This window comes from Crinia signifera, chromosome 1 (genome assembly GCF_055691185.1).
Source record: "Crinia signifera chromosome 1, ASM5569118v1, whole genome shotgun sequence".
In the NCBI taxonomy this organism is placed as follows: Eukaryota; Metazoa; Chordata; class Amphibia; order Anura; family Myobatrachidae; genus Crinia; species Crinia signifera.
This window is the reverse complement of record NC_139217.1, coordinates 330,761,600-330,778,705: the sequence shown is the minus strand read 5'-3', so window position 1 is coordinate 330,778,705 and position 17,106 is coordinate 330,761,600. Positions and strand designations below refer to the sequence as shown.

General features: G+C 45.1%; 1 protein-coding gene across 6 annotated transcripts in view; it reads right to left on the bottom strand.

The window, feature by feature from the left end:
• ADCY4 (adenylate cyclase 4) overlaps positions 1-17,106 on the bottom strand; it is a 91,101-nt gene that overhangs the window by 62,593 nt on the left and 11,402 nt on the right. For 5 of the 6 annotated variants that reach the window (XM_083145118.1, XM_083145117.1, XM_083145110.1 and 2 more), the window contains exon 2: positions 1,075-1,441. In XM_083145118.1, the coding sequence (XP_083001244.1) occupies positions 1,075-1,257 (183 nt within the window). In that variant the 5' untranslated portion in view covers positions 1,258-1,441. Of the gene's footprint in view, positions 1-1,074; positions 1,442-14,458; positions 14,724-17,106 lie in introns of those variants that run through there. The other variant, XM_083145113.1, reaches the window with a different exon arrangement.

Here is a 17,106-nt window from a genome sequence, read left to right as displayed (position 1 = left end):
CCCATTTGAGAACAAATTTGTACTGTGATCAGATCTGAATAAGGGCCTATGTGTACCCAGCAGGATATAGGGAATGACAGGACCAGGCGAGGTAGCCAGCATCGACAAGTGCTTACACGCTTGCTGATTCGAGGTGCAGATTGCGACGGTGGTGGGTCTGCGCGGGCCATGCTGCAGTCCACAGAATAGTTCTCACTAGCAATATCCCCGTCATTCTGCATGTACAGACAACTGAGGACCTGCAGGAGTGCGCATTGTAAACAATATAGTGCATACACACTACACAATATGCACAAAAGTATCGTTAATCATGGTCGTTATCGTGCATATAGTTTTTATGGTGAAACGTAGAAAAAAAATAATTAAGTAAATTGTGTTTATATGTCATCCTTCGGTTCAAATATGTGGAGAGGGGCAAGATTCACTTCTGTCTGTTCACATATTTTATGACTGGCAGCTGGTTCAGCGTATTACATAGCCAGTGGCTCCCAAACTTTTTAAAATCATGGAGCGCCCTAGAGTATTAGAATATTTTTCACGCCACCCCAAAGCCAAAAGATTCTAATTAAGAAATTTAGAAATGATTATTTAAATAAACTACCGTATATTGTTTTTATATGGAATCCTTCCATTTAGTTATGGGGTGGGGGACAAGATTGGCAGCCACTTGCTATGAATTTGCATATTATATTGCCTATAAATAATTGTAATTGGTCCTGGACCACCAATCCAAGGCACCCTTCCAAGTGTCTTGAGGCACCCCAGAGTGCCACAACACATAGTTTGGTAACCACGGGTCTAGAGTGTACACACCTTAACAAAGTATGTATATCTCTAAGGGCCAGATGTAGCACACTTCAAAAAGTGATAAAGAGTCATAAACCACCAACCAACCAGCTGCCATTTTTCAAACCCAGACTGTAACGTGACAGTTAGCAGCTATTTGGCTGGCTGATTATCACTCTCCATTTTTTAAAGCTTAATACATCCGGCCCTTTATACGCTTTAAAGGAGTAAAGCATTACACCATGCAAGGCTATGGCTCTGAAAATCAAGAGGTGATGCTTCACTCACCCGGCCAGTGGCGAAGGTGACGGCTATTAGTGCACAGCATGTTGCCAGAACAATGAGCAGCAGGAGGAGGATTACTGGATACTGCTGACGTAGACGGTAGTATGTCTCATAGAAGAGACCTTCCTTTTCACTTGTACATCGCGGTAGTTTAGGGCCCAAGTGAGCCCCGCTGTTCTCTGGCATCGGTATTGACTATCTGTGTCTTTTGGTCCTGGAACAAGTTGGTGCTCGGTAGAACTGGTATAGGAGCATGGAACATAATTCAGGGTCCATCACAAATGTCCAGGAACACAGCTGTAAGACCTCCATAGACAGAACATGATGTTGGCAAGATTCGGAAAGTAATCGGCTCACAATACGACAGGGTCTAAAAGAGAAAGAACAAGAAGAGGAGAAATGTAAAACCTTTATAAACCTCTATGTTATCCTATAAATACCGACCACTGATCTCTCATACAGTATGTTTCCTTATTTATTGGTTTGCTGCCTATCCCAACACTGTACCCTTTATTTTTATCTACATTCCTTTCACAACATGAGGGTGTCACCTGGCCAATGAGGATTACCAGTGTTCAACTACTGTAAATGAAATAAACAGCTTTTTATAAGTAGCAATACTTATAGCTCATTTATTTCTATCCGTTGCCTGTACCTCACGCGCTACGATTTGTGAGGGTATCAAACTTGTGGCACGTTGCCATGGTGAATACATAAATACCGGGACAACTCAGTATTGCTTTGGTGTGTGTACAGCTACTCTGAAAAGCAGTTTCCCCGATCCTTAACAAAGGGACGATTCAGAGGCGTTCGTATGGGTCTGAATTCGGCCCCATTTTCTATGGTGGAGGGTCTGCGCATGTGCGAATGTGCGCACCCCTATGCGAACTCCTTCGGCGAGTAGCACACTTGCCGAGGCATTCGCACGGGCAGGGGAGGGGCAGCAGCAGGATAATGAGCTTCCCCATGAAGATGCCGGGCGTCCCTCTGGGAATGCAAGTGGTTCGATGCGTGCGTGGGTTGGTCAGATGAGGTCACATGATGTCAGCGCACGCTCCTTTTTCGGCGATCTGCGGCAGAATTAAAAGACAGTTTACACTGTCTTATTACCAGACGCATGCAAGGGGATGTGTTCTTGTACACATCCCTTGCAAGCTAGCAAGTGGATGCAGGTGACCCGGGCAGGCAATCAGTATGGCTAACCTGTTCACTAGGCTGCGAGTATAGGCAGCCTAGCAAACAGTTCGGTACTTGTTTATTATCTGGGCGCCCGATTTTATCATTGCATGCCACTACTTAAGGCATGGGATGCGATGCGATTTTTCATTGTAAAGACCAGATTTTTAATTGTATAGTCACCCATGGGTGATTTCATACCCCCACTATCCAACTACGCATGGAGTTGATTTTATATAGTGTGGCGAGCGCAGAGAGCCACCGAGCCCAAAGCGCGGCGAGCCCCGCGGATTACTTTACATGTATTCCGCGTCCACTCGCCACTCTTTGGGCTCGCCACACTATATAAAATCAACTCCATGCGTAGTTGGATAGTGGGGGTATGAAATCACCCATGGGTGATTATACAATTAAAAATTGGGTGTTTACAATGAAAAATTGCATCACATGAATTGTATGCCACTATATTGCATGCGATGCGATGAAAAAAATCGGGCGCCCAGATATTACACAAGTACCAACAGTTCTGAATCAGGCCCAAAGTGCAGACTGGACAGTGCAGAAATGGCCACTTGGATCCCTCTTTGCAACACAAGACCTCCTAATAGAAGCAGCAGGGCTCCAGCAACCAATGCCATCTGAAATATGTGTTGGCTCCCGCATATTCCAAAAACATTCAGTTGCCGAATACTACTGTACGTAGTCCCATCAAGACCCTACTGCTAAATGGGCCCCCTACTTAAAACATATTAACTCTAACATTTCTGTTCATGTTCAGGGTTTTCGCCACATCACAGAACAATATGACTTGAACACTGTCATATCAGCTCTATTTAGCAGATCTATGCTCTAACTGCAAATATACAAAACAGTCAGGCTGCAGAATTGCTGAGCTTGAACACTGTTCAGACACAGGAAATTTGACTTGCAGGACATTTTCTAGCATGTTGATTTTTTCATACTGTGAAATCAGACTCTACATTGGAGAGAGAGAGAGACAGACCAATTACCTGACATTGCTATTCGTTGTCAGACAACTGGTCTATCTGATGAAGAGTATATCTGCTGTCAGATCCGAGCAGCAATTTTCACACCGGTCGGGTATGCTGGAAGATTTCTCATGCCCTACATAGCGATAATTGCTGCTATGCCATGTACTCTTCAGTTATGGGTAATTGGCTTACCAGGACAATGCTTGCAGAGTGTATTAAACCTTAACTGCAGATCTGTAACTGGGAACCATTTTCCCAGAGCAGCCCTACACTTATGCTGGGTACACACTGTCCAATTTTCATGAACGATATGCACGATAATGATATCGTTAATTAAATCACTGTGCAGATTGTTCAGTGTTTACCCACTATGGCGTTTATAAATCTAAATTTACGAAAAATCGGAAATACCGACCAATTCAGCAGTCAGCATTTAATATTCCGACTGTCGGAAACGTTACGACACTTGGAACTGTTGTAGAATGTGAACAGTGGACGCAGAGTGTTGAAAACAGATCTTACTAATCAAATCTGCACTGCTTCAATGCGGGTGAGGACAGACATTAAATAGGTGTGTGCCGATATTTCTGACAGTCGGAAATGTTGGCACACATTTAATACACCCTATATCTTTAACGATACGAGCACCCGTGGATTGATAACAATAACCACGTTCATATAAACAAGCAGTCTAATATGACAATATAGTCAGTGACTGCATGTTCCGCTGGGGTCCCGATGACATCACTGAATGATATCGTAGGAGATATAGTTCAGCATTTTCCACAGATAGGGGGTTATCATTAACAATCTGCAGTAGCAAGCATAGTTAATAGTATAGTGAGTACACACTGAATGATATGAACGATTATATTAACGTCATCTGGCATATCATTTAAGAAAATTGGATAGTGTAACAGGGTTTTTACCGCATTTCTGTATGCTCCAATGGCCCTCTGCAGTGGCAGCGCTGCAGAGGGAATCACGAGCAAAAGCTGGCGATTCCCTGTTGAAGCCTATGGGCTTCTTACCGCAGCGTTACTGTGAGGGATCCGTCGCGGATCCCTCCCAGCATGCCCCCTGCCGTCCCTGTCACTCTGCACATGCGTAGACGGATTCCCGGGTCTCAGAACCGGAAGTCCAGCGCCGGCGCCGCATCGCAAGGGACAGCTCTTATCGCAAGAGCTGTCCCTTGCATTAATAATCGCATATGTTAGAGCTTATGCCGTTATTAAGAACGCGGTGCCAGGCGAAGGGAGGGGCGAAAATGAGCAGCGGATGTTTGAACATCCAGCCCCAGGTATTACTGTTAGCCATGCTTGAGCACAGGTGACTTAATTAGTACTGTAGTTATTTTGATTTAATCATCTGTGCTGAAGTCTGGATATCACCAATCCCTACGTACCCCCCCCCCCCCCCCCCCAAAACAATGTGCACACGATCCACACAATTTCAAACTGAGTGCATGATGCGCGGTCCCGCTGGTCTAGTGGTCGGCCCTCAGATCAGACGTGCTGCACGTCTGAACTGTCAGCTTCCGCTGTGGACATAAGCAGATTGTATGTTCTTTTAACCCCTTCCCGACATTTGACGTACATTTACGTCATGGTCGGGAAGCACTTCCCGACACATGGCGTAAATGTACGTCATGGATTTAAACTGTCACCGCGTCTATAGACGCGGTGACAGTTTCAACATGTCTGCTGTCCCTGACAGCAGACATGTCCGTGCATGCCCCGGGGGGGCTGCGATGCCGCCCCCCCGTCGGCGATCGCTGTGATTGGCTGTTCAGTGTGAACAGCCATTCACAGCGTTTTCCTGTGTCACCGGCGAATAACGTTCGCCGGTGACACGGGATCAGAGGTGATTGGTGCTGTACAGCACCAATCACCGCGGGGTGTAAGGGTGACACTGGTGTCACCCCACCTCACCCCGCCCGCCCCCAAAGGCCGTGATTGGTCCGTCGGACCGACGGACCAATCACAGCCAAGGAGGGAGATTTAAACTAACGGTGACTGCACTGCAGACGCCATTCCGGTCTGGAAAGCGTGCAGTGCGGTCACCGTACCCCCCTGCCGCCATACTGACCAGAAATACTTGCTGCAATACTTACCTGATCGCTGCTGATTGCTTCCTGGATCCTGTGCAATAATTGTGCCATACTGTGATATTGTGCTGCTGCACTGTATTAGTATTAGCTAGATAGATAGAGAGATAGATAGAGATAGATAGAGAGAGATAGATAGAGATAGATAGAGAGAGATAGAGAGAGATAGAGAGAGAGAGATAGAGAGAGATAGAGAGAGATAGAGAGAGATAGAGAGAGAGATAGTGTCAGAGAGTGCTATATTTTGTGCTGCTGCAGTGTGATATAGTTATAGATAGAGAGAGAGAGATAGAGAGAGAGATAGAGAGAGAGGCCTACTGACAGAGTGCTATATTTTGTGCTGCTGCAGTGTGATAGTTATAGAGAGATAGAGAGAGATAGAGAGAGAGAGATAGAGAGAGATAGAGAGAGATAGTGACAGATTGTGCTACTATTTTTTATATAACTGACTGCTGCCCCCTCCTTTTGTGCTGATCAGTATAAATTAACTGATCAGTAACTTTTTGGGGGCGCAGGTTTTTTTTTATATATAGATATACCTGTGAGTGCTGCTGCTGCAGTGTCATAGAGTGTTAGATAGTGTTAGATAGTGAGAGATAGAGAGATAGAGAGAGATAGTGATAGAGAGTGCTAAATTTTGTGTCTGCTGTCCCCGCCTTTTGTGCTGATCACTATATCTGAGGTGATCAGCAACTTTTTTGGGGGTACAGAGGTTTTTTTTTTTATATATACCTGTCAGTTGCACCAAAGGTTGTGCACCTGCTGCACCTCACTGGTAATCAGTGTCGCATCACTGATCACCTTTTTTTTTTGTGTGTGTGCTGTGGGGTATTTTTTTAATTTTTTTTTTTACACACACTGTGATTTTGTGGGTGTCCTGTGGCCGCTGTGCGCTGATCAGTGACGTACATCACTGATCATCTCTTTCGGCACAGGGTTGATCTATTTTTTTTTTTTTTTGATCAAATTCCTGTTGCCTTTGAGCGCTGTTCAGTGACAGACGTTACTGACCAACATCTGTGCTCAATTTTTGGCGCAGGACCTTTTTTTTTTTTAACCCCTTCCTTTTTTTTTTTTAACCCCTTCATTTTTTTTTTTTTTTAACCCCTTCATTTTTTTTTTTTTTATTGGTATAAAGCATTTTTTTTTTTTTCTGCACCACATACACACTACACACTACATACCCCCCGGATTGAAATAAAGTTTGTGCCCCCCCCCCCTACACTATACACGTGTTGAAACATTTCACTACCGGTAACACAAAAATAAAAATGGCATCCCAAATGTCCTCCCAAATGTCCTCCCAATCATCCAGGAGAATGTATTCAGTGGAGGAGGCATATGCCATGCTTGCTTCTGACTCTGACACAGGCAGTGATGCAAGCGGGGAATTTGAAGGATTTGCCTTAAGCTCCTCTTCCTCCTCTGCTGATGAGGGACCCCCTCAAAGACGCCCCCGTAGATCAGCTGAGATTCCCCCCCCAATAATTGATCTAGTATGGACCCCACCACCAGACAATTTTGAGCCCCAGGTTCCTGAGTTTTTGGGCATGCCAGGAATCCAATTTGATTCCACAGGTCTCAGAGAAATTGACTTTTTCAAATTATTTTTCTCTGATGATTTTATAAATTTAATGGTGGACCAAACTAATTTATATGCCCAGCAGTTTATTGCTCAAAACCCCACGTCATCATTTGCTAGGTGGACCCCTGTAGATGCAGTAGAGATGATGACGTTTTGGGGTCTGGTGTTTCATATGGGCATAGTAAAAAAGCCAGAAATTAGGCAATATTGGAGTACAGATGTTCTGTACAGTACTCCATTTTACCGTATGGCCATGCCCCGGACTCGATTTGAGACAATTCTTAAATTCATACATTACACCGATAATGCACAGTGCCCACCCAGAGATGATCCCACCTTTGACCGGCTATTCAAAGTCAGGCCGGTCATTGATCATTTCAGTGCCAAATTTGAAGAGGTGTACATCCCTGAAAAATTTATTTGTATCGACGAGTCCCTTATACATTTTAAAGGAAGGGTTAAATTCCGCCAGTACCTTCCCAGTAAGAGGGCAAGGTATGGCATAAAAATGTATAAGCTGTGTGAAAGCACCTCAGGGTACACCCACAGGTTTAGGGTTTATGAAGGGAAGGATTCAAGAATTCAACCGCCAGAATGCCCCCCCTCCCTCGTAGGTGTTAGTGGGAAAATTGTCTGGGATTTAGTGCACCCCTTCCTGGATAAAGGTTATCACCTCTATGTGGATAACTTTTACACTAGCATCCCCCTGTTTAAGGCCCTTGGTTCAAGAGGTACAGCAGCTTGCGGTACTGTGCGCAAGAACCAAAGAGGCCTCCCAAAAACGCACATTGCCCAAGTAATGAGAAGGGGTGAAAGCAGGGGAATATGCACCGAAAATATGTTGTTGGTCAAATATAAGGACAAGAGGGATGTCCTTATACTGACAACAATTCACGGAGACAGTACCACCTCCGTCCCTGTACGAGGTACCAGTACCCACACCTCAAAACCTAATTGTATCCTGGATTACAATAGGTACATGGGCGGAGTGGATCTTTCAGATCAGGTACTGAAGCCGTACAGTGCCCTGCGGAAAACAAAAATCTGGTACAAGAAGGTGGCCGTGTATATCATCCAGATGGCACTGTATAACGCTTACGTGCTATTCCGTTCTACCGGCCAGAGGGGGACATTTATGCACTTTCAAGAGGAAGTCATAAAGGGCCTAATATTTGGGAACCAGCAGGCAGAGGGCCCCAGTACTTCTAGTACTGGCCCCCGTATTGTACCAGGGCAGCATTTTCCTGATGAAATCCCCTCCACTGGAAAAAAGGGCAGGACACAAAAAAGGTGCAAAGTTTGCTATAAAAGGGAATAAGAAAGCAAACTATTTTCCAGTGTGACACTTGCCCCGACAAACCCGGCCTATGTATAAAGGAGTGTTTTAAATTATACCACACATCTATGGAATATTAGGTTCATAATTTCACCGTGCTTCGGGGGTCTTGCTAATGCCACATAGCACCCACCATTCATTCCACCAGAATCTGAGCCGCAAAATCCAAAAATCACTCCTTCCCTTCTGAGTCCTGCCATGCACCCAACTGGTATTTTTTGGTCACATGTGAGGCATTGCCGTACTCGGGAGATATTGGGGCACAGATTTTGGGGTGCTTTTTCTCCTTCATACCTTCTGAAAATGAAAAATTTTGAGCCAGAACTGCATTTTTGTGTAAAAAATGTAATTTTTCTTTTTCACTGCCCACTTGTATCAAAATTGGTGAAACCCCTGGGGGTTTTAAATGTACACTATACCCCTAGATGAATTCCCTGAGGGGTGTAGTTTTCAAAATGGGGTGACTTGTGGGGGGGTTCCACTGTATTGGTGCTTGGGGGGTCTTGCTAATGCGACATAGCACCCACCAAAATTCCACCAGAATTTGTGCTGCAAACTCCAAATATCACTCCTTCCCTTCTGAGTCCTGCCACTTTTTGGTCACACATGAGGCATTGCCGTACTCGGGAGAAATTGGGGCACAGATTTTGGGGTGCTTTGTCTCCTTCATTCCTTGTGAAAATGAAATATTTTGAGCCAGAACTGCATTTTTGTGTAAAAAAATGTAATTTTTCATTTTCACTGCCCACTTGTATCAAAATTGGTGAAACCCCTGGGGGTTTGAAATGTACACTATACCCCTAGATGAATTCCCTGAGGGGTGTAGTTTGCAAAATGGGGTGACTTGTGGGGGGGTTCCACTGTATTGGTGCAACATAGCACCCACCATTCATTCCACCAGAATCTGTGCTGCAAAATCCAAAAATCACTCCTTCCCTTCTGAGTCCTGCCATGCACCCAACTGGTATTTTTTGGTCACATGTGAGGCATTGCCGTACTCGGGAGAAATTGGGGCACAGATTTTGGGGTGCTTTTTCTCCTTCATACCTTCTGAAAATGAAAAATTTTGAGCCAGAACTGCATTTTTGTGTAAAAAATGTAATTTTTCTTTTTCACTGCCCACTTGTATCAAAATTGGTGAAACCCCTGGGGGTTTTAAATGTACACTATACCCCTAGATGAATTCCCTGAGGGGTGTAGTTTGCAAAATGGGGTCACTTGTGGGGGGGTTCTACTGTATTGGTGCTTGGGGGGTCTTGCTAATGCGACATAGCACCCACCAAAATTCCACCAGAATCTGAGCTGCAAAATCCAAAAATCACTCCTTCCCTTTTGAGTCCTGCCATGCACCCAACTGGTATTTTTTGGTCACATGTGAGGCATTGCCGTACTCGGGAGAAATTGGGGCACAGATTTTGGGGTGCTTTTTCTCCTTCATATCTTCTGAAAATGAAAAATTTTGAGCCAGAACTGCATTTTTGTGTAAAAAATGTAATTTTTCATGTTCACTGCCCACTTGTATCAAAATTGGTGAAACCCCTGGGGGTTTGAAATGTACACTATACCCCTAGATGAATTCCCTGAGGGGTGTAGTTTGCAAAATGGGGTGACTTGTGGGGGGGTTCCACTGTATTGGTGCTTGGGGGGTCTTGCTAATGCGACATAGCACCCACCAAAATTCCACCAGAATCTGAGCCACAAAATCCAAAAATCACTCCTTCCGTTCTGAGTCCTGCCATGCACCCAACTGGTATTTTTTGGTCACATGTGAGGCATTGCCGTACTCGGAAGAAATTGGGGCACATATTTTGGGGTGCTTTTTCTCCTTCATACCTTCTGAAAATGAAAAATTGTGAGCCAGAACTGCATTTTTGTGTAAAAAAATGTAATTTTTCATTTTCACTGCCCACTTGTATCAAAATTGGTGAAACCCCTGGGGGTTTGAAATGTACACTATACCCCTAGATGAATTCCCTGAGGGGTGTACTTTGCAAAATGGGGTAATGGGGTAACTTGTGGGGGGGTTCCACTGTATTGGTGCAACATAGCACCCACCATTCATTCCACCAGAATGTGTGCTGCAAAATCCAAAAATCACTCCTTCCGTTCTGAGTCCTGCCATGCACCCAACTGGTATTTTTTGGTCACATGTGAGGCATTGCCGTACTCGGGAGATATTGGGGCACAGATTTTGGGGTGCTTTTTCTCCTTCATACCTTCTGAAAATGAAAAATTTTGAGCCAGAACTGCATTTTTGTGTAAAAAAATGTAATTTTTCATTTTCACTGCCCACTTGTATCAAAATTGGTGAAACCCCTGGGGGTTTGAAATGTACACTATACCCCTAGATGAATTCCCTGAGGGGTGTAGTTTTCAAAATGGGGTGACTTGTGGGGGGGTTCCACTGTATTGGTGCTTGGGGGGTCTTGCTAATGCGACATAGCACCCACCAAAATTCCACCAGAATCTGAGCTGCAAAATCCAAAAATCACTCCTTCCCTTCTGAGTCCTGCCATGCACCCAACTGGTATTTTTTGGTCACATGTGAGGCATTGCCGTACTCGGGAGAAATTGGGGCACAGATTTTGGGGTGCTTTTTCTCCTTCATACCTTCTGAAAATGAAAAATTTTGAGCCAGAACTGCATTTTTGTGTAAAAAATGTAATTTTTCTTTTTCACTGCCCACTTGTATCAAAATTGGTGAAACCCCTGGGGGTTTTAAATGTACACTATACCCCTAGATGAATTCCCTGAGGGGTGTAGTTTTCAAAATGGGGTGACTTGTGGGGGGGTTCCACTGTATTGGTGCTTGGGGGGTCTTGCTAATGCGACATAGCACCCACCAAAATTCCACCAGAATCTGAGCCGCAAAATCCAAAAATCACTCCTTCCGTTCTGAGTCCTGCCATGCACCCAACTGGTATTTTTTGGTCACATGTGAGGCATTGCCGTACTCGGAAGAAATTGGGGCACATATTTTGGGGTGCTTTTTCTCCTTCATACCTTCTGAAAATGAAAAATTGTGAGCCAGAACTGCATTTTTGTGTAAAAAAATGTAATTTTTCATTTTCACTGCCCACTTGTATCAAAATTGGTGAAACCCCTGGGGGTTTGAAATGTACACTATACCCCTAGATGAATTCCCTGAGGGGTGTACTTTGCAAAATGGGGTGACTTGTGGGGGGGTTCCACTGTATTGGTGCAACATAGCACCCACCATTCATTCCACCAGAATCTGAGCTGCAAAATCCAAAAATCACTCCTTCCCTTCTGAGTCCTGCCATGCACCCAACTGGTATTTTTTGGTCACATGTGAGGCATTGCCGTACTCGGGAGAAATTGGGGCACAGATTTTGGGGTGCTTTTTCTCCTTCATACCTTCTGAAAATGAAAAATTTTGAGCCAGAACTGCATTTTTGTGTAAAAAAATGTAATTTTTCATTTTCACTGCCCACTTGTATCAAAATTGGTGAAACCCCTGGGGGTTTGAAATGTACACTATACCCCTAGATGAATTCCCTGAGGGGTGTAGTTTGCAAAATGGGGTGACTTGTGGGGGGGTTCCACTGTATTGGTGCTTGGGGGGTCTTGCTAATGCGACATAGCACCCACCAAAATTCCACCAGAATCTGAGCTGCAAAATCCAAAAATCACTCCTTCCCTTTTGAGTCCTGCCATGCACCCAACTGGTATTTTTTGGTCACATGTGAGGCATTGCTGTACTCGGGAGAAATTGGGGCACAGATTTTGGGGTGCTTTTTCTCCTTCATACCTTCTGAAAATGACAAATTTGGAGCCAGAACTGCATTTTTGTGTAAAAAAAATAATTTTTCATTTTCACTGCCCAGTTGTACCACAATTGGTGAAACCCCTGCGGGTTTGAAATGTACACTATACCCCTAGCTGAATTCCCTGAGGGGTGTAGTTTGCAAAATGGGGTCACTTGTGGGGGGGTTCCTAACTTTTAGCATGTTATGGTGCCTAGAAACCTACATGGTGCCTAAAAAATAATCTCATAAAAAGGAGGCTCCAAAATCAAGTAGGTGCTCCTTCTATTATGAAGCCTGTGGTTTGGTCACCGTGCACACTAGGGCCACATATAGGATATTTATGAAAACAAAAGAATTGGGGGAATCAATTTTTAGTCACATTTCTCTAGTAAAATGTACTGTGTTCCTTAGAAAAATGTATTAAAATTGCAAATCTGCAAAAAAAAAGAAATTTTGAAATTTCACCTACACTTTGTTTTAATTCCTGTGAAACACCTAAAGGGTTAACAAACTTCCAAAATGCTGTTTTGAATACTGTGAGGGGTGCAGTTTTTGAAATGGCATCATTTATGGGGGTGTCTCACATACAAGTCCCTCAAAGTCACATCAGAACTGAACTGGTCCCTAAAAAAATCAGTGTTTGAAATTTTCTTGAAAATTTGAGAATTTGCTATTCATATTGTAAGCCTCCTAGTGTCCCAAAAAATTAAAAGGAAGTTGAAATAATGATGTCAACATAAAGTAGACATATGGTCTATGTTAGTTATTCACTATTTTGAGTGGTAAGATTATTTGTCTCACAAGCAGAAAATTTAACATTTTGCAAATCGCTAAATTTTCCATTTTTTCACGATATTTTGGTATTTTTCACAAAAAAACACAGACTGTATCGACGAAAATTTACCACTAACTTGAAGTACAATGTGTCACGAAAAAACAATCTCAAAATCACTGGGATAAGTAAAAGCAAAAAAAAGTTATCCCCACTTAAGTGAGACATGTCAGAATTGAAAAAAAGGGCTCTGTCAGGAAGGCAAAAACAGGCTCTGTCAGGAAGGGGTTAAAGCACATACGATCGCTCGTTCGACCACACTTACGAGCAGGTTGTTCTGTTGTATGGGGGCCTTTAGTGTGCCTTAAGGTTTGGAATGCATTCGCTACAGGATTTAAGGTAAATACACACTGGGCGATTATGCCCAGCATGTACGGATAACGGGGTGGACTACTTTCCATAGCAGGAGTCTATGGAATGCCGTCCACCCCGATGCTCATCTGCTGGTAATACCAGCAGATGAGCAGCGGCCGCTGGCGATGATGTGGGAGTGCTCATTGCTGCCCCGTACACACTGGGCACCTTTCCAGCTGAAAGCCGCTCAGAAGAGTAAAAACTGAGCAGCTTTCAGCTGAAAATCGCTCAGTGCGTACGGGGCTTCAGTCCATCCCCTAATTATCCTTCACTTTGTCTATGGCCTAGAACTACATTAGTAGCCATTTCAATACAATTTCCATTGCATTAAACATTTATAGTTGACCATTACCTTACAAGACGGGAAAATAAATCTGAATTCTAGGAAATAAGCCATTAAAGATTTCCACTGCAAAAATAGAACAGCACTGGGGAATCCACGTGAGGGCGAACTTTAGACAATAGTCCAGAAAAAAAAACTTTGTCAGACACAAAGTCTTTTTCTTGTAAAATAAGCCTAAAATAATAGAATATTGCACTATGCATAATACATATACAAAACCCACATGGGATTTTATTTAACTTTTTTTTTTTAAATATTTTAGCAGTGACTAATAGAAATGTTTCCTACTTATAATACATTTAGCAAAAGCATTGGAATGTTGGGAATTTGTGGAACAAAAAAATTAAGAAATTCAAAGTGCGAGTCTAGCTATGTGATTCTCAATCTGAACCCACGAATTTCCCTGACGGGCCAGGTTTTTGGGATTTATGTCTGCCTGGCAGCAGGTGAGATAATTACTGCCCCAGCAAAATGGATTCGCTCACCTGTTCATGATTAAGGAAAAAAACAAAACACGACCTGTTGGGGTAAGTAAGTACTTAACAACTGGGCTTGGTCAAAGGTCGACAAATTGAGTTTAGTAACGAACAACTAGGAGCCATATGACCTAATCACTATTATACCATGGGCAGGGGCACCAGAGTCTGCGCCCATAAAGGCATATTACACCATTACAGCATATGTATGTATGTATGTATGTATGTATGTATGTATGTATGTATGTGAGAGCATCAGTTGAACTCGTGTTTAATACATGTCATGTGCTGGGTAACACAGACTGGTCACAAAAGTGCGAGGTGCTGCCCTGTGCCCGTCCTCGTGTAACGCAGCCTAGAACAGTGTTGTCCCTGTAAATACCCCAATTATAAGACTATCCGTGCCCCATACTCGCCTCCACCCGGAGTCTCTCTCCCGTCAGTGCGGCCGCTCTCGCCCATGCCGGGTGCACCCGCTACTGCCCTTTGCCTCCTCACGTTGAGCTTTAGCCGGGCGGAGAGTTTACTGCTCGCGATCAAAGTCCGAGGACGAGGCTGAGGGAGAGCGGCGCCTGCCCGCGCACCCCGCCGTGCCCGCCTGCTGCTGCTGCAGCTGCCATGGCTCGCCCGGGCACCGGCGCTTCTGCGTGTGGCTGGGGGGGGCGGGTGAGCGGGGGCATAGGCGATGACAGGTTGTGAGGGGGGGGGGGGGTGTCTCAGGCGAGTACCTGCAGATACAGTGACGGAAGGGAACTTTGATCTGAGCAGTGTCGGCGTGTTTGGAGAGGAGCTGGGGAGGAATCACGAGGGGTGAAGTGGAGGAGTAGGGGGGGCGGCTGCTGAGATAATGCTGCCGGGGATCAAAGGCTCTCTGTCCCTAGAATTCTGCAGCCCCGGCTCCCCTCCTCGTCAGGCTGCTCGGAGACCCCCATGGTTCTAGCTGCTGTGTATGCTAGTGAGTGCAGCAGCGCCGTACGGTACACCCAGCGGCTGGTGTGCTCTGTCAGCTGTAGCACGCCGCCCCAGGCGCCTGTGCTGTCCTAGATGGAGAGCTTCGTTCGCAGCCGCTGCCACTACATGTTTACCGGCTTGTCCTAAAGTGCGCTCACTTCTTGCTTCTACTATTCTAGCAGCGTGTGTACAGATACCAGTAGCAGAGAACCCTAGTAACAACTAGCCTCATACGGTGGACAATTTTTTTTTGATTAGTTCATGTTTTATTCTCTTACCAATATATAGGGGGAAATTTACTAAGATGTGTATTCTACTTCATTTGTGATGTTGCTCTGGGCAACCAATCAGAATCTACTTATTTATTTAGCACCCTCTAAAACAGTGGTTCCCAACCCTGGTCCTCAAGTACCCCCAACAGTGCACGTTTTCCAGGTCACCCGGCTGGTGCACTCATTATTCAGGCACATTTGAAAAGATCCACAGGTGGAGCTAATTATAGCACTTATGATTCTGTGTGGAGAGACCTGCAAAACATGCACTGTTGGGGGTACTTGAGGACCAGGATTTGGAACCACTGCTCTAAAAGATCGTAGACAGCATCTGATTGGTTTCCCATAGCAACATGACATCATACTTGCCTACCTGACCCTCTCCATGCGGGAGAAAATGCTCTGTTCGTGGACTTCCCTGGTAATGTATGATTGCCATCACCTGTGGGGAGCTAGGTAAAGGTGTTTCACCACAGGTGATGGCAATCATACATTACCAGGGAAGTCCAGGAACAGAGCATTTTCTCCCGCATGGAGAGGGTCAGGTAGGCAAGTATGCATGACATGTGAAGTAGAATACACATCTTAGTAAATTTCCCCCACAGTGTTCAATGTACTAGAAGACGGAATTACCTCTAAGCTTGGCTGGCTACCCCTTATACAACACGTACTGCACCTTATAGGTAACAAGCAGCTGAATACATGGTGACTAGGCCATGCTGCTGCAGTTTTATTTAATATAAGCACCCCTGCAACAATACTTGGACTGCTTACATCATCTCAGGAAAACTGCATCTTTTTTTTATTTTTTTATCCATGTTTGAAGATATTGAAACGTATGTCACTTCCACTGGACATAAATCCAGTTCTGTGGCTGGCTAACTATAAGCCTGCTGCATTTCACCTGGTTTTAATCAGCCAGAGAACCTGTGTAGATCATAGGTGCATACCTCCCAACCGTCCCGGATTCGGCGGGACATTCACGATTTACAGCCGATGTCCCGGTACTGCTTACCGCAGTCCCGGCTTCCCGAGACGGTTGGGAGATATAAACCACGCCCCCACGCTCTCTAGGACGTCACTGTGCCTCCAGCGTATGTGCGCAAGCTGCTGGGCGGTCACAGTGACGTCCTCTTCCTATCCAGCAGCTGCCATCTCTGCGCGTCTGAGTGGAGCCTGAAGTCCTGCAGAGCCAGCGAGCGGTAAGTACGGACAGACGGGCGGGGGGGGGTTGGTTGGTTGGTTGGTGTGTGTGTGTGTGGGGGGGGAATTGCCAGTGCCTCCTAAGAAGCGACGAGGCTGAAGTTATATTACGACGAGCGGCGAAAACGGGGGCGTGGCCGGATTTCGTGGCACCCTGTGAGGCCACGCCCCCTTTTCTTGAGGCCACGCCCCCTTTTCGGGAGCGCGCGTGGCTTTGCCGCGCGAACGTCCCGACCTCCCAACTTCAAAAGTTGGGAGGTATGTAGGTGGAGTGGACAGATTAAAGGGTTACTATGGGAAAAACTATGCATGGGCATACTGGCAGTGTTTGTTCTTGCAAAGTGGTACAGATGTGTTCTCATACATCATTGCTGCAGTGACACTAAAAATGATCAGTCACCACCCCGTGCCAGGTCCTGTGAGAATCTTTTAGCATCTTTTTTGCCAATAATGCATCTTGGTCACAACGCAATGCAACAGTGCAAGCTGATTCATTTAATATGCTACACCTGCCTAACTCTAAAACGAGCCTCTCCGCAGTCTAATCCCAACCTCCCTTCTCCAGAATGACGTTAGATGCCCTCCCAGTGGTAGCGGAAATTCCGGCATTGGTATAGTGAACATCGGCATCCTGACCA